This window comes from Kogia breviceps, chromosome 10 (assembly GCF_026419965.1).
Source record: "Kogia breviceps isolate mKogBre1 chromosome 10, mKogBre1 haplotype 1, whole genome shotgun sequence".
In the NCBI taxonomy this organism is placed as follows: Eukaryota; Metazoa; Chordata; class Mammalia; order Artiodactyla; family Physeteridae; genus Kogia; species Kogia breviceps.
In genome coordinates, this window is record NC_081319.1 from 13,452,303 (window position 1) to 13,478,399 (window position 26,097).

Here is a 26,097-nt window from a genome sequence, read left to right on the forward strand (position 1 = left end):
TCAAGGTGTCGGCAGGGCTGTGTTCACTGCGAAGGCTCTACTCCTCCCTGGGCTCTTCCAGCTTACGATGGCCGTTGGCAATCGTTGGTGCCCCTTTTCTTCTTCCTCAACCTCTGCCCCCATGGTCACAGTGCCTTCTCCTCTGTGTGTCTTCTCCTCTTTTGTCTCTTGAAAAGTCCTTGCCATGGAAGGCAGCTATGCTAACCACGATACCACCAACACCTGGGCAAAGACCTTGCCATGGGATTTAGGGTCCAAATGCATAACTCTGGATGATCTCAAGATCTTTAATTTAATTATGTCTCTAAAGACCTGTTTTTCCAATTTGTTCCACGACTGCGTTTTCACTCATCATTCGTTGCCTCTTGGTATAATGCAATTTTCCAAAGTGTTTTCCATTTTTGCCAACAAAGTCTTCCCATTGACAGGTTCTAGGTGGATGTATCTTGTGGTAAACTATGACTCTAACCACTAGAGGTGGTCAGTTAGATTCTGAATTTGAACCATAATCTCTCACATAAAAACTCTTGAAAAAGAGTGCGATACGATGAGAGTGTTCTCTAGGCCGACACCTTCTCCCATTCAAAAACTGCTCCCTCTTTTAACTAAGTGGTGACACTTAACTGATGGTAGACCAAAAATTCAAACTTATAGCGCAGTGATGGTCAGACTTGATCCTCATTGTCTAAAAACTGAACTTGAAAAACAATCAAACAAAATTATTGTAATATTTAGCGACTGAATTATTCACAACAATAAAATAAAAAGGGATGACATTTTAGTAACATTACTTAAAAAAAAAAATACGAAGTGTTAATTGTTTTTAACTTGGTGATTTCTTTTAAAGCCCTGACTCATCACGGCTGTATGAACACCTATCTGGTTCTTGTTGTCAATTTTAATGTGTACTGTATTCTTAGAATGCTCCTGAATTTTAAAAAATTCTCTATACTTCATTGATTTAGTCATGAACTACTCTTTGTCAGACCCCAAACTGGACTGCGGTATGACTGAAGGAAATATGCCTAATAAACGAATAGCTACAATTAACGAGCATCTGTACATTAACAGGTTTTGTGGAGGAGACAGAAAAAAAAAATACAAGTGAGAATAACGCTGTGTACTTGTGAATGTCCATTCTTTGTACCACGTCTCACAACTGCCCACACCACTAAGAACCAAGAGCACACCTATGTACTAACTAGTTCTGCAATATGAAATTTTCAACAGACACCAATTGTCACCAGCATTCTTTTTAGTACCATGGTAAGTGGCAGACAATACCTACTAAAAACGTTATTTCAGAAACTCAGCAAGTTTTGGTTTGAATTCTTCTAACTATTCAAATGAGAAAAATTTAATTCTTTTATGGAGGATCAAAGTCCCCCATTGATAAATGTTAGCAGCTTTGCAATTCAAATACTTTTTAGTTGATCAAGTTTTAATTGATCTAAATATTCACAAATTATTTATCCAAACAGCCATCCATCAACATTTTATTGCTCAGAAACAAAAGTCTGCCTGTTTAAGCAGCCTTCCTAATTAAAAATCAGTCAAGTCAGTCCTGAGTTTGGCCATCTATCAAACTCCCAGTTATTGTTCTGACTGCACATTTTATTCTTTGGCAATGAAAGACAAACTAACTAAACATTAAAAGCAATGAACATTTGAAATTTACTGTGAATAACTGTAATGATCAAGACTCAAAAACCAGGTTGCCAAAAGCCCCAGCTGGAGTACAGTAAAACATGCTAAGTTTAATATATTAATCTTTATTACCATCATCACCACAATTGTCAGAGGGTACCTAAGTTAAGGAGAACTCAGACAAGGCTTACTTTAGTACCCATAAGAAAGATCTTCTTCAACGATGTTATCTGATCAGCTACTGTTCATCACTGTGATATTTCCACCATAAAAATTGTTGACTGCACGTAACTGATAAACCAAAATTAATCTCAGAATGGATTGGTTTATTGAGTTCTTTATATATATATATATATAGAGAGAGAGAGAGAGAGAGAGAGAGAGAGACAGAGAGACAGAGAGACAGAGAGACAGAGAGACAGAGAGACAGAGAGACAGAGGTCATAGAAGGCCAATATGGGGTGGTTTTTGCACCTAAGGCTCCCCTTCATTTATCATCTTCATCCTTCTTCTTTTTCCTTCCTTTTCCTCTTCTATTCCCTTCCTCATAATACAAGCTCAGGAGGTGCATATGCAGGGTTTGAATACAGTGTACCAATCTAGTTTCTTTCCCCACCTCATGCGAGGTACCAACAGAGATCAGCAGATCCATCGCTTCCTTCAAAAGAACACCACCTTGCCCACAGCCATGCCAGTTTCCCTGCAGCAGGCAGGCGACTTGATTTCATTAAGTGATTTAATTTTACCATAAGCAATTTGGAGGTACTTGTGTATGAATTATAGTCATCCCCAGCAGGAGATGAGTAGTATTAAGTCTTCTGTTTTGAAGATCTGAACTGTTATAAAACAGCTGAACTTCTTCCAGGAAGAAGGCCCCAAACAATGTTTATGAAGCAATCAGTTTGACAGGCTAAAATATGGAGTTATTGGATTAGTCTCTTGGAAGCTCTTCTTAACAATCTACATTTAAAGTACATCTTTTTTCACATGTGGGGGAGGAATAATACAGGAGTAAAAAAACTTATAACAACATGTCATTTACTGCTTGGGGATATAAAGTTTGCCAACTCACAGTTAGTTATCATAAAATATCAATATTCAGAATGTTTTACAACCTACTAGCAATAAACTGGAAATTTGCATATTAACTTTTAGAGCAGAAATATTGTTATTAATTATTCTCATTATGGAACCTGAAACCAATTATATTAAAATTAGAGCCACAAATGTATGCATAATTGTGGTATTTCGATATTAACAGCAAATCAACATTATGACAGCATCAAGAAGCCTATAACTAAAAAATTAAAAACAAACTAATGATGGATGTACATATGAAAGGTTGTAAACACATTGAAAAATCCAAGTTTGTGTCTACAAAAGGAACATTTTATTAATCACCCAAATCTATAGTTTGAACATGAATTCCACGAGGAAAGTGTAGTTTTAGCTGTCATGAGGGAACTATGCATGTCAAATGCCATGTAATGAGCATCTGCTCAAAAGTCAGGTAGCCAGATTCCTATGCTGGGTCCTCTCCCTTCCACTGAACCCTTGGTGAAAATTATCTCATTTCACTAATCTGCAGATTCTTTACCTATGAAAGAAAAATAATGCCTATACTTCCTTGGGTTATGTTGAGAACTAGATGGGATAATGCTTCCAAAGCGCTTAGCCTAATCTCCGACCTAGAGTAATCAAATCATAATAAAAATTATAACAATAGCTAACATTTATTAACCCCTAATGTGTGCCAGACAATGATCTAGGAATTTTAGGCAATATTAATTTGTGTGATCTTCACAATAAAGGAGGTAGAGTTATGAACACTATTTTATGGATAAAGAAACTGAGGCAGAGAGAAGGACCTTGTCCCAGATCACAGGGTTACAGGATAAATTGAATTTCAACCCAGGGAATCTAACTTCAGGGCTTGTGCTCTTAGCCCCTATACCTAAGTGTTTAATAAAGGTTAGTTATTATTCTTATTTTAAAAAGATATAAAAAGGAGGGGGAAAGAGGGGAAGAGAAGGAAAGGCAGAAAGAAAATACAGAAGCAGCTTTATCATCATTTTCTCCTGCTAGGACTTATTCTGGGCTTTTGCATATGCTTTATAATTTAATCTTCATAACACCCTAAGGGGGAAGTATGGTTGTCCCCAGGGCTCTGATGAGATGTCTCAATTCTAGGAACATTATAAGACACATAAAGTGGAATGGAGCAATGGACAACATTCCATTCTATCTAAACGTAGGCAATATAGTATCTCAGTTTCTCAAGCCCACGTTCACAAATTTTTAAAATAGTCACTTGGGTATTTTATAAGCGTAGATTACAACTTACTTAAAAAAATCCACATCTATATGTCAGTGAACAAAATTGCCCTGTTGCCTAATTGTGTAAGGTGATTCTCAAGCAGATTTCGATTGGGATGCTTGGCTGGGAAGTGGGTAGGTAGAGTGACAGAGCTGTAGCACTTCATTCTTACAGACACAGCCTCTGAAAAAATCCCCACCATGAAGCAGTGAAAGTAATGAACTGAAATTCCTTCTACTCCTGGACTCATCTTCTGATTCAGGTACCTACGTAAGAGTTAAAGAACATTCAACTTGCTTTACCCTTTGTGAGAAGGGGAGGTTAAAGGAAAGCTATTCCTAAACACTTCACTGAAGCTATATATACTCTCACGCCACGTTTTCAGGATACAAGTAAATTTTGATGGCATATTTTAACATATGATGCCCCAACACATACCCTTATCTGGAAGTAGGATGTCAATTGTCTTCTACACAAACTCAAGGTGGAAATACTTGCATCTACCTCCGAAGCACTCCCAAAGGATTGCCAGAAAGTGCTTAAATGCAGTGGTTCAACTCATACCCCAAACATGGCTTGATGACTTTAACATCCAATCCTTATAACTTATTCATTTATTCAACAACTATTACTGCAAGTTTACTAAATGCCAGGCACTGGGTAGACCCTGGTAAATTAATCAATCAAGTTTGCTAGCCCAAGGTGAAACAGTAGGACTAGATGGTAGAAGGGGCATTGGTAGTCTACTATTAGAAACAGGCTAAGTGACAGAAAGAGAAGTGATTGACCCTGGCTTAATATTGCAAGGGGACTGAAAACAAAATGTGCTCCAAATTACATTACAATACTCTATGCTCATGAAAATGTCCACACCTCATCAAGAGTGATTTCAATTACGCTATGCCTGTTTAATCAAGGAAAGTTTTCTGTCCTAAGAAAAGCGGGGGTTCTTAGAGGCATCATCTCCATTAATTAGATTTTTTGCTTACGTGAATTAATTCATTTTTTAAATGCTAAATACAAGAGATTATCAAATTCTGCCTACAAAAGCAGTATGAAAATATTTTTTAAATAAATCATAAATGATGTCCACCTTATAAAATTGTCCTGTGGATAAAATTACTAAAGGTATATACATGAGATCGGAAGGTGTAACATGTTAGATAAAGATGAAGGGATTGTTTTTCTTATAAATCAAAGTGAGTCTGACGTAGACACAAATCAAGGTACCCTGGATTAGGAGCTAAAGCTGCCATTCCTTGGTTCTCACTTATTAATTATGTAAATAACAAGTAATTCAGTTACTTCAATCTTCAATTGAATTTTTTTTTTTTTAAGAGGCCAGAAAACCTTAAAGGATTTCCACAGGCCAGGAAACCTTAAAGGATTCCAAACGGACCTTAAAGGTCCATTTGAGCCATAAAATCATATGATTAAAAATGAAGAAATATTCTTACTTGCATATTATAGTGCACTAAGTTATGGTCAAAAGGCAACATTTTTTTCCCTCAACGATTATGAAAATGCTTGGGAGAAAGCAATTATTCGGTAACATTTAAAAGATGTCACTGTCATACTCCACCTTACATCACTGACGAAAAATATTTTATCCTAACCAATTAAAAATGATTTTCGAATAGAGGCAATGTCTTTTCTTTTTTTTTTTTTAATTTAAAAAGGATAGAAAAGAAAGGTCTACAAACTATATGTTAACGATCAAAATGCTAGACTCCGGAAAATGACTAGAATAGAAAGGGTGAGGGTTTACCAAAAAAAATACATCCTCCCCCAAAATAACTTTATACATATATTTTCTTTGTTGTGTCACTGAATAGGCAATTAATAAAGCAATTTGTTTATTCCTACATATAAATTATTCTAGACTCTGGAGATATAAGGATGGGCAAGATAGTCTCCCCTCTCTTAGAACTTAGATTCTATCATCAAAGTCAAATAATGAGAAAAAAGAAATACACAAAATCATTCCAGATCATAGTGGGTCCTAATGATTGAAAACGATGTTGTTATGTAGAAAAGTAGAGGGCAACAAAATGGTAGGCAGATGGCAGGAGAAGAAATGGAAGGAACTGCTTCTTAGGTTAGACATGGTGATATGGAAACTTTCTCTTAGGAGGTCCCACCTAAATTGAGAACTAAGGATCATAGGAAGTGAGCCTGTGAAAGATCAGGAGAAAAGCAAATAAGGCAGAGGGAGGGAAAGTATCAAGGACTGGTGCAAAAGATAGTTTGTCATTTTTGAGAAATGAAAACAAGACCATGGTAATGAATTTGAGATTTAGTCTAAGTGCAGTAGAAGGCATAAAGCGGGAAAGTAGAATGATCTCATTTACATGTTTAAAAGATTACTCTGGCTGTTTTATGATAAATGGTTAAGGAAGATCTAGACAAGATTCACAGAGACCAGGTACAAGTGGATGTTGTAGAAACTGTACATCCTGATTTCAGCAAGGCATTTGGCAAAGATTCTCATTACTCTAAGAACAAGTAGGAGAAACTGGGGTTCACGTATAGTATGTATGGGTAAATTTGTAGCTAATTGAACACGACTAGGCGAAGGATATTGATTTATAAATTTAATCTGATTTTATTGGACATTCTCTACTGGCAGGCTGCCCTGTCCCGGTCAACATTTTGTATCACTTATTTGAATGGACACACGCTTTTCACATTTTCTGCTGACACTGAAGTAAAAGGATAATCAACATATCAGATTTTTTTTTTTTTTTTTTTTGCGGTACGCCGGCCTCTCACTGCTCTGGCCTCTCCCGTTGCGGAGCACAGGTTCCGGATGCGCAGGCTCAGCGGCCATGGCTCACGGGCCCAGCCGCTCCGCGGCATGTGGGATCTTCCCGGACTGGGGCACGAACCCGCGTCCCCTGCATCGGCAAGCAGACTCCCAACCACTGTACCACCAGGGAAGCCCAATATGTCAGATTTTAAAAAAAGATTTAAAACAATTTCAATTGTGATGGAACAAAGGGTCACAACTCAGAAGGTGAATTTAATAGGAGTAAATATAGAATTCTGGATTTAGGTAATAAAATAACACAACTGGGTAGCTCTGGATTAATGGCCATTCATGAAAAATAAATCCTCTAATTTTATACGAAAAAAGTTGAAATATGAGACTCGGGTTTTAAAAAAAAAGTGACTATCAATGTCAGCCCCATTCATCAAAAGAGAAGCTCACATCATGGGATACTACTGTTCCCACTGTCCTCTGCAAGGTCAAGGCACACGCATAGAGTTGGATACATTTCTATAGGGTCACAGTTTAATAGATAATTGAATAACATTGTGTTGTGAAGAAGATGGTTGTGGATTGAGTACCTGGAGAAGACAAGAATTATGGGACAAGGGACATGAACATATTTTCACATGTCTGAACCTAACCAGAATCATAGAGTAAGCACTGGGGAGTGAAGGTGATAGAGATTTAGATACTTAGCCCAATTTTAAGGAAGAGAAATTGTGCTTGTTTTTGTGTTTTTGAACAACTACAGCAATCAGGGTCAGGATGCTTTGTGATGAAAAGGTGAGCTCTCTATCGTCAGAAGTTTTCAAGCTGAATGCTTATCAGCTGACGATTCTGAGGGTGGCAGGATGTTAGGCACAAGAAGTGGGATAAGCAGGGTGGATTCCAAACTCAGGCACCTCAACCACAAAACGAGTGGTAGAGTTTTTACTTTGGCTAAACTATTCTATTTAAATGACTATCCCTGCATATGAGATTCTCTTAACAATAGTTGTAGTAGTAGAAATGCCTGGACTTCTACAAAAGGAGAGCCTTAAGAATTAGTCCTTTGTTTTTTAAATGTCATAAATTAGAAAAGCAAAAGGTTGTTAATGCTATGTTAATCTCTTTTCTGTTGCTGTTATTGTTACTTTTTTTAAAAAAAATTTCCTACGCTGTGGAATCCAAAAATCGATGAAGTACACCAGTAATTGAATACAGAGATTTCCCTACTCTGAGAGTCTATGTTTATTTTCTAAAATGAATCCAACAAAATCTATTTGTTAAAAATATAGATACCGGGCTTCCCTGGTGGCGCAGTGGTTGAGAATCCGGCTGCCGATGCAGGGGACACGGGTTCGTGCCCCGGTCTGGGAAGATCCCACATGCCGCGGAGCGGCTGGGCCCGTGAGCCATGGCCGCTGAGCCTGAGCGTCCGGAGCCTGTGCTCCACAACGGGAGAGGCCACAACAGTGAGGCCCACATACCACAAAAAAAAAAAAAAAAAAAAAAAAAAAAAAAATATATATATATATATATATATATATATATATATATATATATATATATATATATAGATACCACATTTGTGTTAAACCAAAAGAAATAAACACTTTGGTTCTGTAGCACTCTATCAGACATATCCTCCTATTTTTCTGCTCACCTTAGATTATTTGGAAGACTACTGCAGAAGACTTTCACAAAGAAAATAAGCCTGGTATCCCATATATACCTAATACTTAGAAAATTCATTTCTCAACTAATAAAAATGCCACCAAACAGCAATAAGAAATTAAGTACTGAATATTAGGTATATTTGATATTGAGTCTCTGGAGAGGATTTTGTTAATGAGAATATCCTACAGTGTTACTGCCAACAGACTTTGTAATTAGGAAAGCTTCGACATTTCATGCACCGCTGTATGAGTTGGGATTTTACACAAGGAAATATATAATCATAGGCAAATACATAAACCCTTAAAAATACAGCTGAACCTCAATCCTTCAAGGTGTCTATACTCAAATGTGTACTCACTGCTCTTGCCTGTGGATTTTATTTTCAACTTGCTACTTCTAAATTCCACTATCTTTCACATGCTCATGAACTTTCATTAGCTAGTAGTCTTACGAGATGGCAATTTGTTTTTTAAATATTCTAAACCAGAAATATAAAAGGTAAAGCTTTGATTGCCTCTACTTTTTGTTTTTGTAGTTGCTTTTAACATTTTCCTTTTCCTTCAAATAAGAAGAAGTATTAGAGAATTATAGGATTAAGAGACTACCAAGCTTTTTTCTTTTCCAACTGTGAGCTTTACGGCTAAATCGCTTGTCACACTGACTATTAACTTACTGGCAGTTCAACTGCTTGCTTATACATACTCGCTTTAAAATGTGTGTGTGTGTGTATGTGTGTGTAATTTGTTGTACATGTAAACTTATATGTGTATAAATTTGAGTGTATATAAATTTATGTGTATAGAGCATCATATAACCAAATTATCATACAAACTATCTCAACCCTTATAAAAGCAAAAGAATACATCTTCCCATTCAGATTTACAGTTTACCCTACAATGAGAGATATTTTGCAAATATGAAAAAAGGGTAAACAAGATCAACATGACAAATTAAAATCTGTTTGGTTTTTTAAGATAAACTGTTTTAAAGGCTGATTGGTACAAGGCACAAAAACTCAAAGTCACATTTGCAGCAGGATATAATTGCTACTTACAAGCAAACTGAAGCTTTGCTTCTCTGCTAACAATTGTTCCAAATGAGTTTGTTGCTCTGCACTGGTACGTTCCAGCGTCTTGGGTTTTATTGGGGTTATTGATCAACAAGCTGCCTTCAACAACACTGTAGCGGAAATCCATACCAATGTCAACATCTGTTCCATTTAACTTCCACCTATAGTATAAAAATGCCAGTAGATAAAGCTTTGTAATATTAATCAATAATTCTGAGTTGTCTAAAATATATAAAAACTATGAATCGCATGAAATATCATCTGTGACTATTTTTTAACCATGGTAAAAAAAAAAAATTAGAAAAGCTCTACTCAGCAATGGTGTCAACACAGATGCAGAGACGTGCTTTAAAAGAGCACGTCCTTTTAAAGTACACAAGATATTAAAATTTTAACACTTGTGTTTGTGACTACTTACAATGCTACGGACACTTCCTTTTTTTAAAAAAAATTTCCCATAGTATCTTGTACAACTTTCTTCAAATAGCACTCTTCAGTAAAGGTCCTTTTCCTGGATTGCCGTCATTCTTTAAATGGGCCTATACAGATGACAGAATACACCATTTTCCGGTAGATTGCTGAGTATTTGATGAAATCGCAGAGTTGCGTTGATTTGGTCCTTAATATGACTGAAATTGCTGACTACAAAGCAGAGGAATTCTATTGATCTCGAGTTGTCTTAGGAACCAAACTAGCCTTCACCAGGGATCACTTTGAAGATCTCCTTAGCTACCAGCACTCAAACATCAATCAACCAGCCCAATAAACTGTAGATCAGGCCATTAGGTAACAGACACAAAGAGGGTTTTCTTGCTTTTCTGTTTGTTTACTTGGATCATCTGTGTATCTGAGTATAGGGCCTGGCCCAATAAATTAGTTTTAGTGTGACTCACACATTTAAACAGAAAAGCTTTCGTAACAAGATCTCCCTTTTTTTTTTTTTAAACAGCCAATAACATTCCAGAGAGACCTTATTTTAACCAAACTGCATTTCAGTAAGTTGTTTTAATATGTACGAACTTTTGAACTAATACAAAACAATGATTATCTTTTTTTCTCTTCTTTCACCAGAATCCTACATAAAATATCAGGTAATGGATAGAGCATAGTCGGAGTATCTGAATTATCAACCGTCTCCTAGTAGCGTTCACACTGGGAGGCCAAAAATAAGGCAACACCAGACCATAAAGGAAATTGATTGGAAGCAATAACGGGAGTAAAGAATGAGAAACAGTGATCTTATTTCCTTCAAATGGTAAAAAAAAAACACTATTTAAATGTGTGCGTGTATATACATACTCATTGTGTATCCTCTTATAACATTCTGGGGTACTAGGGCTGGTATGCATAATGTAAAAGGATTTAAATGAAAAAAATGAAGGCCAGTTAGTTTCAAGATTTTGGATATTGGGTATCATCAGAAACATGTTTAAAGAATGAGTGCTTTCTTTCCACCAAGACGTCTCTCACACTTCAAAGTCAATCTTAAACTACACCTCTTCTAATGAAGTCTTCCTCAATATTCCTGGTCAAGATAAATCAAAGCTTCCCCCAAGCTCCTAGAGAATTCTCCTTACTTGTTTAGGTGGGAATTCTGCCTTCACCACAGATAATTTGCCTATACCACTTTCATAGTCTCCCTTTAGTAACCTAGAACTTGACAATCAGTGTGCTCAATAAAGGTTTGTGGTATTTCACTAAATATTTTACTTCTTGGCTGGATATTTTAGCTTTGAGCATAGACAATTTAAGAAGCATCCTAGCCCACCACAGCACAGCAGTGTACGTTTGTTCACGTCTATGTCTTTGAAAGGTGAAAATATGGAAACATGAGGCGTGGGAAATGTGGGCCAGATCAGGAAATGGGACATAGCTCTTTATGTGTTTTTTTTTTATAAGATGGGTATTAGAGACTGACATTGTTCTTAAGCTTGACAGTAATTCTCTCTGTGTTCTGACACAGAAAAGAAAGTAATAAGCAATAAAAAGAGAATGACGGGGTTACATCCTAGCAGGTCTATATGCTCATGAATCTCCAGGGCTGACTGCCTGCCCTAGACATTTTTTTGAGTCAGCTGGTCACATCTCTGTCATAACTCTCACTTCAAATGAGAGTCGAGCAATTTAATAAGACAAGTGTAAGAACTCAAAGAGGAAACTGCAATCTAATGTGAACTGCAAGCAGAGAGCTGAATTTAGGAATGGGATCATGTGAGCCTTTTTAGAAAAAAGTCTTCCTTGGGATAATGAGAACACCTCTGCGGGTTTGTCTACACTCGTCATCTCAACCAGAATGCTCTGCAGAAAGTCAATTAATCTACTTTATTACGCGCTTTTACATACAAATAGCAAAGGAAAATGGAATATTTAGAAAATAAGGCGCTTGTTGTGAAACGTAGTTGAGTCTCCATTACACAGCACTATACCAAGTTTTATTGCGATGCAGTCACTGTTCATTCCAACTGAATGTGGACTGCGTTGAATTCCTTATTCTATACTGAAACAGTCTTGAAAACATTCACAATTCATTTTCAATGTTTGAGGAGTCTTTTAAGAACTGGTAATATAGAGGCAATGCTCATTTGACACAAAGAGATTTTCCCAAGGGCCAGGATATGGGTGAGTCTTGTAAACTGATTTCTGAATTATTCAGGGAATCGCAACCCCATTCTCTCCAGAGAGTGAGGTTGTGCACAACCAAACACTGACACTGTGAAGCTCTGTAAGGTACCATTTTTCAGACCTTGCTGGGAAGCTGTCTATAGGATGTGTCTATGGGAGAGCAAAACTCTCTCTCTTTGTTCACTGTTTCAGCTTGGCACTGAAGAAGGGGCAGGACCTTTCTGACCTGAAATTTGTAGTCTGCAAACCAAGCTGAATACAAACTTCACAGCAAAAGTATTTCCACCAAGTACTTGACCATTCTTTCTGTCGGGAATGGAGTCTGACAGCCATAAGTAATGTCACATGTCCTTCAGGAACTTTAATACAAGGGAAGTGGGCACAAGTCAAAACTTCTTAAGTTTTTCTGGGTCTGGGTCAATCCTTTCAAAATTGAGGGGCAGGAAACAATGAAAAGAGAAGGCTCCGTTCAGGGAATAAACACAAAGGAGAGAGGTCAGCCGGGGCATCTGAGGGAAAACCTAATGGCGAAGATCCCCATGAAGAACTCACCTTGAATTTCTCCTAGGGGTTCCTCCCCTCAAAGTCAGCCTGAAGACTGAAAAAGTTCAGCCAGAAAAATGTTTGAAAATACCTGATCTCTCCATTCTTTCTCTTGTTCTTTCCTTCTACAAAAGGGAGTTTTTAGCTCCCAGGTACCAATCAGCTATTTCATCACAGAGAAACTACCAAAAGTATAAAGGAAAGTGAAGTACACTGCAACCAACTGCTAGTGCATTTGATTAAAAGTTTTTTTCTCAGCTTTGCCTGGCAATCTTTAAAAACATAATAGGTTTCTGTTCCTCTGCTTGTTTTAAATAACAAAGCAAGCCCCTATATCTACAAATACAATATTACAAAAGCAATGTTAATTAAAGGTCAGAGTTTGGGGAAAAACAAAGCAGCAACCTGCCAAATTCTGCTGCAAAATTTGTTCTCATTTGTGGCTAACATCTGAACTTATACTTGACGATGTACTAAAAACTGGGGTCACTTAACTCATCATTTATGTATGTAGGAACCTTTGCCTCTTGCATTTATTTATTTATTTATTTTACTACGTAAAGCATTTAAAAATGTTTGATTTAGCCTTGATTTCAACATACAGGGAGAATAACTACATATTCTGATTTATCCAGGACATTGCTGGGTTTACACCTGTCCTCCTGGAATAATTATTAACAGTGGCCTTTTGCTCTCAGAAGTGTGCTGGTTTGGATGATAAATTACATGTTCACCCTAATTATATGGTCCATTAGAGAGTTGTTTTTCTTTTTTCTTTCTGGAATGTATTTCCTTTTTTGATCCCTATGACAAAAGGTCATTAGCCCCCCATATTCACTTAAATATCTCCTTTATCATGAAACTTTCTCTGATACCTTCCCTCTCTATCCTGAAGCAGACTTTCTTTCCTCCAGTATGCCCTAGAACTTGGACATTTTTTATTCACACTTCCAGCATAGCCCTGTACTTCCACCTCCAGGCACTGACCCCCAAAGCACACTATGCGAATATGTAGTTTATTAATCTTTGAATACCTCAAACCTACGATGGAACACTGCAGCTGCTTTAATGTAGTGGTTTAAACATCTTTCCTAGAGGATGTATTTTTCAGAATCCTAATATATACCCTAGTTCAAAGCAGAGCTAGCATGACGGAATCTTGGTTAGAAACTCTACAATAACTCACCCCAGGTAATTCCTGGGTCAACTCCTTGGACCCTGGAATTCACAGTTTGAAAAACACTGGGGTGGTCTGATGAATAATGCTATGTTTGATGAATGAATGGGCACACAAAGTAAACTCTAAAACAATTTCCACTATGTTAATACCACCCTCCTGTATGGGATGTCCCTTGCCCTCTGCCAATTTGAAAAAACTATCAATACCTACCTCAGTTCATATTCCACTTCTGTGCCCCCCAGGTGACTCTAATTTCTTCCAACCTGAAACTATGACACATGTGCCATATACTCTTTTGGTTTTTACATACTACTACATATTGGTTATTAGCTTAAGGTTTTCCTCGTTAAATCTGAATAGAGGTAAAATAATATTTATAAGATGTATGTAAATTATATAAAGAATCCCAAGACAATAAAGATCTGTGTTTAAGAAAAGGAATATTATTACTCTTGAAGTCTCCTATTTCCATTTTGTTTCCAATCACTCTTATCTCAATGGTTAATTATAATCTTGAATTTTGGCTTTTTCATTCCTTTGATTTTATGATTTTATCATGTATGTTAGTATCCTTAAACAACTACTCCATCTTACCTGCCTTTGAACTTAGTAAATACGGGATTATAAACTTTGCATTCTTCTATGACTTGCTTTGTTTACTCGAAGTTATGTTCCTGTGATCCATCATGTTTTTGTAGCTATAATTCATTCATTTTCACTGTTGCATGGGGTTACCGTTTATGAATATGTCAGGTTATATTTATGTAATTATTTATATTACATTAAATTTGCTCTTCTAAATTTCTGTCAATTTGATGGGTTTGAAAGAGTGTGTCATTTTAGTTTTAATTTGTATATTTTAATATACACTGATAATCCCCTTATATGATTAATGGATATTTGATATTCTTTTCTAAGAAGTATCTGATCAAGTCTTTTGGAAATGTTTTTATTAGGTTACTTGTTTTTTACTTTTTGATTTGTGGAGATTTTTTAAATAGTTTACATATTAATCCTTTGCAAATAATATGTATTAAACATATCTTCTCCCAGTTGGAAGCTTATAATTTTACCCATCCCAGTATATTCTGCTAAACAGAAATTCTTAATTTTAGTGAAGTTAAATATTTTCTTCTATGATTTTTGCTTATTTGTCATTATTGCAAAGTTTTTTTCTTCCCTCCAAAGTCATAAATATGTATGCCTATTTCCTTTTAAAAGTTTTATTAATTTCCCCTGTTGGTCTTCTATTCACTTGGATTTGATCTTTGTGTACCCTGTGACGTAGGGATCCAACTTTATTTCATTTTTTTTAACCACATGGATAATCCACTGTGCAGTATACATCTTCTCAATGTATTTCTAATATTGTCATGACTTTTAACTTTTAACTTTTCTTTTTTAATCGTCACAATACAGTATTGTTTTTATTATTTTTATTGTTTAGTGCAATTGATTTTTATGTGGAAATATTTACCTTTACCATTTGTGTTACTTATCATTCCTTCTTACATCTAAGACAGTATACCTGGGATCATTTTTATTCTGCTTAAAGTATATCTTTCAGCATTTTCTTTAGTAAGGATCTGCTGGAGTCAAACTTCAGTTTCTGTCTGTCTGAAAACACATGTACTTTCTTCTTTTTAAAAAGTACTTCTGCTATACAAAAATTTGACAGCTAATTTCTCTCAGCATATTGAAGATTCTGTCTTCTGTCCTGACTTTTTTTGTTGCTATTGAGAAGTCAACTGTTGGTTTAACTGTCATCTCTTTGAAGGTTAGCTGTATTACAACTTTGGCCTATTTATGATCATGTCTCAGGGTTGGTGTTTTGCTGTTTCTCCTTAAGTCTAGACAGGGCTTTATTTTTATTTGCATTGCTTGAAATTCACTGGGCTTACTTAGTCTGTAGCTTTGAATGTTTAATTAGCTTTGGGAAATTCTTAGCCTTCTCTTTAAATATTGCCTCTGCCTCATTTTTTTTTTTTCCTTTCCTTATGGAACTCTGATTAGATATGTGTAAACGTTTTCTCTTAATCTTTTTTTTTCTCTGTCTCTCTCTCTCATATTTGGATAAATAGGAACATCTCTATCCATTTCTACTGCTTTTAGACGATTTCTTCAGATATATGTTGCACTTTACTAATTCTCCTTTCAGCTGCATCTCATCTGTTATTAAAACCACTTAACACCAAGGTTTGAAACAGGCAATTACTTTTGCTTTTCAGTCCTTTGGGAGGCAAGGTTACTTCTTATCACATTCACGGTAAGAGTGTAGCCCTTGGGCCCCAGGTCTATTCTGGAAGGTGTTCTCATGTTAGACTCTCCTTCTGGTTGAGTCTAGGCTTTGTCTTGTGACCCTAGTCCCCTGTGAAACTACAAAATCCAAAGCTGCAGTTCACATAGTTCTTCAAGGTGAAAATTGCTTTCAATGTTCAGTTTTCTTCTCTGGATTCAAAACCCACTTACTAAATATTTCTTTCTTTCCTGCCAGTTTATTGATGCATTTTTACAAAGGTGTTTTAAAAAAATATGTTGTTAAGTAATGTTAAGGCTTTCAGTGAGACAGTCAATCAGGATATTTAATTCCTGGTACTGCCAGAAACAGAAGCTGGGTACTAAACTTTTCATGAACACGAGCACCTCTTTAGCATCTCAGGATACCCAGTGATGCCTATCTAAAAGCTCTTTATGTAATCAGCACTCCATAAGTATTTGTTGTTTAATAATAGAAAGTATATGCGTGAGAACACATGCTTTTAAGTCAACAAACCTGATATGAGGTTTTGGATTCCCTTTAACTTCACAACTGAGCTTCACTTTTTTCTCCTCAGAGTCCAAAGGGAACATTACATGACTTGGCTCTTGAATGAAAATTGGGCCATGCAGTGTGTAGTCATCTGAAATAAGAAGAAAAAATGTCCAAAAATGAACATCTTCCAAATAGGGACAATGACAGGAAATAACAAGAAAATGAAAATAAAAGAGGTAAACTAACAAAAAAAAATAGTAATACACAACAGATTCGTTCCAGCCTCTGGATGAAATGTCCCATTGAAGAATAATCTTTGGAATTATGAAGTGGAGATATGGACTCTCCGATTTCATATTGATGACTTATTTTTACCAACAACTTCCAGGCACCAAATGGCTTGGCATTCCCTTTTCTCTCCTCCACTTCTTATTGTTCTACCTGTCTTTAGCCCGGCCTTTTACTTTGTTCACATTTTGTGCCTCCTACATGCCTTTTGTGCCTCCTACATGCCTTTTGTGCTGCTGTCATCCTGGAAGACTGTCTAATGTCACAAAGTTAGAATGTCTCTGCTCTGTAATGGGATACTATAGTTGGAAGCAAGCAATGATGATTTCATAAATACATTAATAAGGAGAAACAGAAGTGCACTGGTAAAATATGTACAAAACTTTCTTAAATTGGATATGTAGGTAAATAAAGAATAACCTAGAGTTCATGATTCTCAAATTATGTGTGGTAAATTAACAGTTTGTTCTTTTCAACCTGTTATGGACCCATAGATGGATACCTGTGTAAGTATCACACAGCTGGGACTGACTAAGCACATGAGTTCAGTAATACCCAGACTGGTTGATACCAAGTTCAAAGAGGTATGAGTTTCTAAATTCTTTCTCTCAGTAACAGAAACTAAATGCCTAAAACTTATTTTGTCATGGAGCAGCAACAAAGCTCAAAGAATGGAATAATCCACAAACTAGATTTGAAGTAGCAGTGTAGAGTACATATGCTTCTATAGTAAACACATAATAAATATCGGTCAAAAGGCACCTCACCACCCATACCATGAAGGTGGTTTTCATTCTTTACAATCTAGTCCCTTTTTTCTAGAAGGCTTTTCTAGACCCTCAGGTCTTCCTTTAACCACATGATTCATAAATTATATCCATATTTCTCTGTGGACACATCTTTTTCTATTAAATGCATTTGTGCCTTTCTTTCCCCTTCTTTGGACTGTAAGCTCGAGAGCACTGCCTAACAAATTTTGAGACAGAGGGCCAGTGTCTATGATGTAAAGTGATATTGAGTAGCACCCTGTAGCTGACAATCCATTTTCCCCTTATATGTGATTATTTTGATGGCTGTGAATTTTAACTGCTATCTTGGAAAACCTTCATAACCAGCTTTCTGTTGACAGGTGACAGGATGAGACTGAACTCATTCAGGTGCATGAGGACTGAGGAAAAAGAAGCAAGCCCATTTGGGGATCTAGGTGAAACATGGTAAAGTAATTTCTTTTAAGGCTTTTAATCCGGGCTTTAAAAACTCCGCATGTTGAGGTTGGGATAGAAGAAAAATTAAGGACACAAGAAAATCAAAAAGAATTTTAGAGGAATGGGGACAGCCAATGACCTTGTTGAGAGAATAAGCAGGATGTGGGTTCAGAAAGACTAGGAACTGCGATTCAATGCTTGTGTCAGCTACTAACTCCAGGACCTATGGAGAATCACCTAATCTCTTTATGCCCCAATTTTCTCATCTATAAAATAACAGCATTGGGCTCACTCAGTGGTTCTACATTGGTTAAGGGTGAAAAAGAAGCCATGAAAACTTTCCCATAAACGCACATGCACATACACATCATATGTGCATTCAAAGATGTCATGAGTTATATTACCACCATCACCCTCTCTCCTCAGTCCATGTATACAATCTCAGGCTAATGAGAGAGTTAAACAAAGAAAACAGGATTTACCAAAGAACACAGAATAAAAGCACGGAGTAAAAGTACACAAAAGTATTTTTTAAAACACTGGTTGTTTAAAGCTAGATATTTCAAAATTTGCATATTTACATTTCAGATTTTCAATGACAGTTATTTTCAAAACAAATTTAGATACTGGTCAACAGTTAGCTCAATTCAATCTTGAAGAATTAGGTGAATTTTTAGCATATTTATTTAAGTGACAAACATTACTGATCAAGATCACTAACACAGCAGCAAGTTTGGCAGATTTTTCTTTAAGAGAGAAATATATTTCTATTGTTGCCTCAATTCCAAAATTATGTGTATATATATATATATATATATATAATCTCAGTTCATTGGTGTTCCCTAATTTGAATTTCATACAGAAATACACAGTCTGTCACTAGTAATTCCAAATAAGAATAAAATATAATAATGATTATCCAGAATGCAGCTGAGAGACTTTGGATTAACATCTGTACTATTTCTCAATGTATCCATGCTGTATTTAAATAACAAAAAGGATATTTTTTCTGTGTATTTTGTAACAAGAATTGAAAATAATGATGCTTTGCATTTGCTATAAATGACACATTTCATCTGAAGTTTTTATTTTCTCTTGGTTAACCAAGCTCACTGCCTAGAAATTAACATTAGCATAAAGGGACCAGCATTTCGGTTCTCATCTAAGGAAATCCACAGCCCTTCAAGCATGAACTATTTGGTTTCACAAAGATGGAGGGAGAGATTTTAGAAAGTTGCTATCCAGGTGTAGAAAACAGATATCCTAACTTTAATACCTTTAAGACCAGGGTTACCAATATTTTAAGAATAATGAGTTAAAGAGTTGCTTTATTTCCCCCAAACCTTGAGGTCCCTGGGTTAAACAGCCCTGAGAGTGACATTCTCAAATGCAACATGGAGCAAGGCACCACTAAGTTTGTTCTATCCGTGTGTAGGAGCCACTAAGTGACTTTCAAGTGGCTTGAAGGTATACACAAAACACTTTGCACGTGCTCTTTTCAAAGCTGAGAAGATTAACTTCACCTTTTCCTTTATCACAGCAAGTTGTCCTATGTAACTAGTGGAGTGGCCGTGATTTTTCAGCCTGTGAGGTAAAGGAGCATCTCAGAAAGCAACAGAGGAAAGGATAAATAAGCCAGTACACCTCAATGTTGGTCTGTGGACCACCTGCATTGTAATTACAGCATGCTTATTTTTTTAAACCCCAGTCCAGACTGACTACACCCGAGAAATCTGGGGTCCATGAATCTGCCTTTTAACCTGGTTCTCTGAGGGATTCTTTTGTACACTGAAATTTGAGAAGTACTAACACAGACCCTTCTGATCCCAGCTCTCCATTTCTTAAGAGCAGAACACCAGCCAGCACTGGCTTTAGACCCACCCTTAGACTTTCTCACTTAAGCAAAGTTTAACCAACAAATTCTTGTTTGAAAACATTTAGAGAAGGAATTTTAGCACATGTTTGGACTAATAGTTGAGAGGTAAGAAGCCAGGAACAGAAAACTATAAAACTGACCCACACAAAGAAAATGGATGGACTTGTCAAACTCTGGGACTAAAACTGTATAAAATAACCCTTAGAACACTCGTAGTTGAACTCAAGAAGCTAACTGTGAGAACCCCCAGGGCTGCACCCCTTTGACAAAGAAGAGGTATCCTCAGGGAGACCCACTACTCCACTTCCCTGTAGTAAAATCTTATCCTCACTTGATACACACAACATTCCTGCTATAACCACCCTTTATTTATATGTAATGAATCTCATCTTATTTAAATGACAGGCTGTTCAGATTGATGTTTTTACTCTGGGATTACCAATAGTGTGAAAAGTGACGGTGGGTGGTGCTCCCCGGCCTTGGAGAAGTTAGGGGAATGGGCTCACATTGTTTTTAGGGATCTCTCAGGAAAGGAGAAGGCAAGGATCTTTCATGCTGCCGGGAAGTCTCAAAAATCATGGTTAAGAAGAAGGATGTGGGAAGCAGCCAGGTGGTCAGAAACCCAGATATAATCTCACAGATTCCAGACCACTGATCTCAGCCCCAGCTTGGGGGATTTAGTGCAAATGCCGATACTGGTACATCCTGATTTTCTGGGTTCTCCCCTCCTTGACAACTAACTGCCCATCGGTCGCTAGGTTACCTCTAGCCCCACCACCCAAGATCCCTAAACTCTATCCCACAGAAGTGCTCCAATTTTTATTCACGGATAGTTTAAAAAAGAGAGAAGATCTATGTTAAAGAAACCCTGCTTTCATGCTTCAATGAAGAGTGGGGAATGTTTGGATCTTCAGAAGAGAGTAGAGATTTCATGACCAGAAACTTATTTAGGTTAAAGATCAGGCTACTCTAAACCTTTCTCCCGTTTTGCTCAAATATTAATTTACATAAATTCAATTTAAATATTAAATTTAAAAGTTAAATTAAATAACTTTTCATTTAAATATTAAAAGTTACTGAAAAACATTGCTCTCAACCAGCAATTCTCAAACTCCTTTTCCCATTTGATTCTTTTCTTTTTAGAATCTATTCTGGGGAGAGATAAAACCAATGTTTGTGAGCCAACTTCTTCCTGTATCCTCCTGCAAGCAGCCCAGAAATAAAATGCAGCGCCAGGGCAACTCTTCAAAATTTTAGATTATTGAAAGAGATGCAGAGAATCACAGAATTTTAGATTAGAAGAGATTATTTATTCCTAAATGTATTTTCCCAGATCACAGACTAAAACTCTACTGCATCTGTAATAGAAAGAAAAATGATTTTCACCTAAGAATAAAATAATACTCTAAGAAAAACAGTAATAAAACAACATTCTACCACTAGATGTGAATGAAATCACTGATGTCCCAAAGCTGCAGATAAAATAAGTGATAGCTAGATGTCACATTCTCTCTGCAGCTTTGGGACATCATTGATTTCACTCTCTATTTTATTCTTTGCATTAATTTGGCCCATTTCTGCATGTCCCCAAAGTTCTCTCCCAGGCAAGCAGGATGCTGCTCAGTTAGGCTACCAGAAGCCAGACTGGGCTAAGGAATTGGAATGGATAGGGCCAGCATGAAGTTTTCTGAGACTGACCAGAGAAAAGTAAGACTGAATCTCAGGTGATAGTAGACTCAGGGAAGCGAGAAAGAGGCCTGAGTATCAGGTCCCAGGGAATAAGAGTAGAGCAAACTCTGGATTCCAAGTGAAAGGTCAGCCAAAGATAACATGCATAAAGGAGCAAGTGAGAGGGGAGGTAGAGCTTAGAAAAATCCACTGATGTTAAATATAGATTTTTTTTTTTTTAACAGGGATCTGTGAACAGTCCTAAAACGTAACTGAGATGGAAAGGAAAGTCATTAAGGGGCTGAGCCATATTAGACAGCAGGGATGAATTCAGGGTAAATATTTCATAGAAGATAACTTAATAAAAAAAACATAGTCAAGCTATCTCCAAAATAATTATTCCTCAAAGTGCGGTCTAGTAACCTCATGCACCAATACCCCCTTACCTGGGGGTGCTTGATAAAGCAGATTTCTGAGCTCCTGCCAGACCGACCCAGCACCTCTGTTCATTACTGTGCATTCTGCAGCTGGAAAACTAGTACTTTCAATTACAAATTGAGCACAGATAACTTTCAGCCCTAGACCAATCAAGGACACCAATGAAGAAAAACAACCCTGCAGAGTTTTGTTCTGTGTGCTAGATTATTCCGTAGCTACCATGTGGGATGGGGTAAAAGGTCGTGTTTTGCGAGCATAGCCCTTTGGTCAACGTGCTTCTCTTCCGCTGGAAATATTTTTCATCTGTTGCAAACTCAGTGACACAACTCTGCTGGGAAAGGACAAAAATGCAGTACTATGATTTCATCCTAGAAAACTAAAAATACCGGATTCAATGCTACTTGTAATTGCTGTAGAGTTCCCAGGCGTTACACCTGAGGGTTGTTTAGGCCCTTCATCCTCATGGCAGGTAGAAAGTACTGCCATAGCAGCCAAGAATCCAGGACTATGATACACAGTCAATTTTCCTACAACGTCAAATAGGTTGTTGGATTAAACACCTGGTATTGGGCAGAAATGGCAACGATCTCATTTCGGGAAGCCAACTCTAGGAGACCTAATGCAGAACAACAAGGGCTTGAAATATAAGCTCAGAACATAAGCCCATGGGTTTAGATGAGAGTTTTATCTGGGTCATATCTGGAGAGCAGGTGGACTGTTGCATTCAGCGCAAACAGAAGCATCCCGACACGAACCACAGTGGCTTTGCCGTGTTGTGTCTTTTACTCTGCATCCTGCAGAGCCCTTGACCAATCCAGAGAGTAAATGCTGTCTGTGTGTGCGTGTGTGTGCGTGTGTCTGTGTGTGTAATTGGGAAGAACAACGCTGCCTTATTGGATTGCAGAGCAAAGCTATGCCACAGGGGACAAGGAACGGGTAGTCCCGCTAAGCTAGTTTGTTGGGTGTGCTCCAGCATCATGGTCATATTTCGCTTCTTCAAGGGGGAAGCCCAATGGGGAGAACCAAATGTTCCAAGAAGGTCACACACAGGGCCCACTGTATCTGGCTGGCTGTGAGCCTTCTCCTCCAGCTTTTCTAATGATCATGGAAATTCGCTTTGGCTAAAAAAACTAAGGTCAGCAGCATCTCCGTGGATTCAAATTACTCACAAAACGTATGGGCAATAACCTAAGGAAATTCAGAAACAAATGAAATACTGTAACAGTCATTTTGCCGAGTGTGAGAATTCCTTTAAAATTGAATAAAATTGAATCTACTGATCGTAGAAATGACTGGACAGCTGTCAAACGATCATTACAAATACGATTTACTGTTGTTCATCTTTATAAAATAAATAGCAGGGGATGTTCGAAGGCCCCACACAAGGGCTTATGTGTGAAATTAGCCTACACACAGCATTTTTATTGAATAATTATTCCATTTGGTTCCATTTGGTTGTTCAGTTGAATGGAGCAGAGGCAAAACAGATACTAGAGGAGACAGACATTCCTACTTAAAGGATAACACATTTCTTTCATTCGTTCTTGCTTCCACCTTCCTTATTTAACTTTTTAAAAGATATCTTTATTTTATTTTATTTTTTTGGCTGCACAGGGCTCGAACCCGTGTCCCCTGCATTGGCAGGCGGATTCTTAACAACTGTGCCACCAGGGAAGCCCTGACCTTTCTTATTTTAACTCCCTCAAATGAACATTTTAAACAGCAAGCAACAGAGAAGTCTACTGACAGAGGGTATATGTTTTGAAGGCAGAAAGTGAAAGAAAATCCAAACGAGAGGTGAACTCTTCTACTCTTTCTTTGTCCTCTGGTTAACAAAATGATGCCACTGCTATCGCACATCATGTCACACATAATGAGGACCTAGTCGTACCTAATGCCAGAGCTTAGAAATGATGGGACATGGGAAAGCATGAGGAGATAAAAGTGGTCTCTGCTTAGAGAAATTCTATGTTGCTGGAGGAATGGTCTGTAGGAGTGGAAAAGAACAGCAACACATCCTACTCTGACCTTGACCTCAAACTCTGAACCATTTCAGGGGCAACGGATTCATTACTCCTTAAAAAAAAAAAAAAAATCTGGGAATTTGGGGTTGGTAGATACAAACTATTACGTTTAGAATGGATAAGCAACAAGGTCCTACAGTATAGCACAGGGCACTATATCCAATCTCCTGGGATAAACCGTAATGGAAAAGAATATTTTAAAAAAGTAACGTATATATGTGTAAAAGTGAGTCACTGGGCTTCCCTGGTGGCACGGTGGTTGAGAGTCTGCCTGCCGATGCAGGGGACACGTGTTCGTGCCCCGGTCCGGGAAGATCCCACATGCCGCGGAGCGGCTGGGCCCGTGAGCCATGGCCGCTGAGCCTGCGCATCCGGAGCCTGTGCTCCGCAAAGGGAGAGGCCACAACAGTGAGAGGCCCGCGTACCGCAAAAAAAAAAAAAAAAAAAAAGTGAGACACTCCTGTATAGCAGAGATAAGCACAAAACTGTAAATCAACTACACTTCAATTTAAAAAAAAAATAATTGGGTGATTTTGATATCAAGCCTCAGGTATGAAAAGAAAGATGACTTTTCAACAAATGCAAATATTGTGTAGCTCAATTGGAGGCAAAACTGACCTGAGCTGATGTGAGGCTATATATAGCTTAGCATGAATAATCACATTTTTTTGTTACAGAATTATAAATGTGTTTGATTATGGAGTGCTGACCCAGACTCAGCTGGGGATGTTACATAATACTGGGCATGTTTTGTGCACCATATTTCTTTTCTAAAATCAGAAGGATTCTAAATTATCAAACATTTTGACCCAGTTTCTGATCAGCATCCACAGGCCTATATACTATATGTCATTTCCAATGTTACATACAGAGGACATACAGTGTGCAAAGAAGACACCACCCTGCCCTCATGGAGCGTTTATTCTAGAAGGACTGACAGACAATCAGATAAGTAGAGCTAACTTTATATTTTTAATTAATAGACTTTATTTTTAGAACAAACTGAGCAGAAAGTACATGTTCTCATATATCCTTTCTCCCCTGCTCACAGTTTCTCCTATTATTAACATCTGAGAGGGAGATGCAAGAGGGAGGGGATATGGGGATATATGTATACATATAGCTGATTCACTTTGTTGTACAGCAGCAACTAACACACCATTGTAAAGCAATTATACTCCAATAAAGATGTTAAAAAAAATCTTGCTTTAGTGTGGCACATGTGTTGTAACAAATGAGCCAACTGATACATTATTATTAACTAAAGTTCACAGTATACAATAGGGTCCACTCTTTGTGTTGTATAATTCTATGGATTTTGGCAAAGGTATCGACATAAGACGTATGCACTATTACTCTATCACACAGTTTATTGTCCTAAAAACCTCTGTGCTCCACTATAGCTAACTCTTCAATTTATATTCAAATATATTACTACTGACTCATTAGAACAAATAAGAGTATAAAACACATATGTATATAACTGATTGGTTTTGGCTAAAGAAGTCTAAATATCTGGTATATCTGGGTCGCTAATTCACTTACTATTACCTCCCTAGTGACATGAGTATATAGTGAAAATCTATGACTTTTGCCTGCTCAGAATCCATCTCTCCTCTCTAAGGTAAGAGCACTCCACCCTTTCTTTGGTGAACCACTTTCTCAAACTAGGTGGTCTGGATAGACTAAAATCCTCTGTCCAAGTCAGGAGGAGGTAACCCAGGCCTGGCCAGTTAATATTCCATTTCCCTGACTAAATTATGGTTCCCATGCGTAAGATGTAAGTTTGGCTAATAATGCTATTCCAGAGCTTTTCATGAAACTACTAGGGCAAAAATCCCTTTTAGAGCCTAGAACTGCTTGGTGGCAAGAAGCATGGAGCTTCCAAAGGTCCCCACATAGACAGCCTTAAAAAAAAATGAAAGACGCCCCCAAAACAAGAATGAAGCTAAAACAAAACTGAAGGATGGAGGCTGACTGAGCTTTGATGATACCGAGATTTGGAGCCAGCTCTGTCCAAAGCAAGATTTATTCCT

At 37.3% G+C, this 26,097-nt stretch overlaps 1 protein-coding gene across 3 annotated transcripts in view; it reads right to left on the reverse strand.

The window, feature by feature from the left end:
• CNTN4 (contactin 4) overlaps positions 1–26,097 on the reverse strand; it is a 958,070-nt gene that overhangs the window by 314,318 nt on the left and 617,655 nt on the right. For all 3 annotated transcript variants that reach the window (XM_067043593.1, XM_067043596.1, XM_067043595.1), the window contains 2 exons: positions 16,584–16,710; positions 9,451–9,626 (listed from right to left, as the gene is read on the reverse strand). In XM_067043593.1, coding sequence (XP_066899694.1) covers positions 9,451–9,626; positions 16,584–16,710 — 303 coding nt within the window. The remainder of the gene's footprint in view (positions 1–9,450; positions 9,627–16,583; positions 16,711–26,097) is intronic.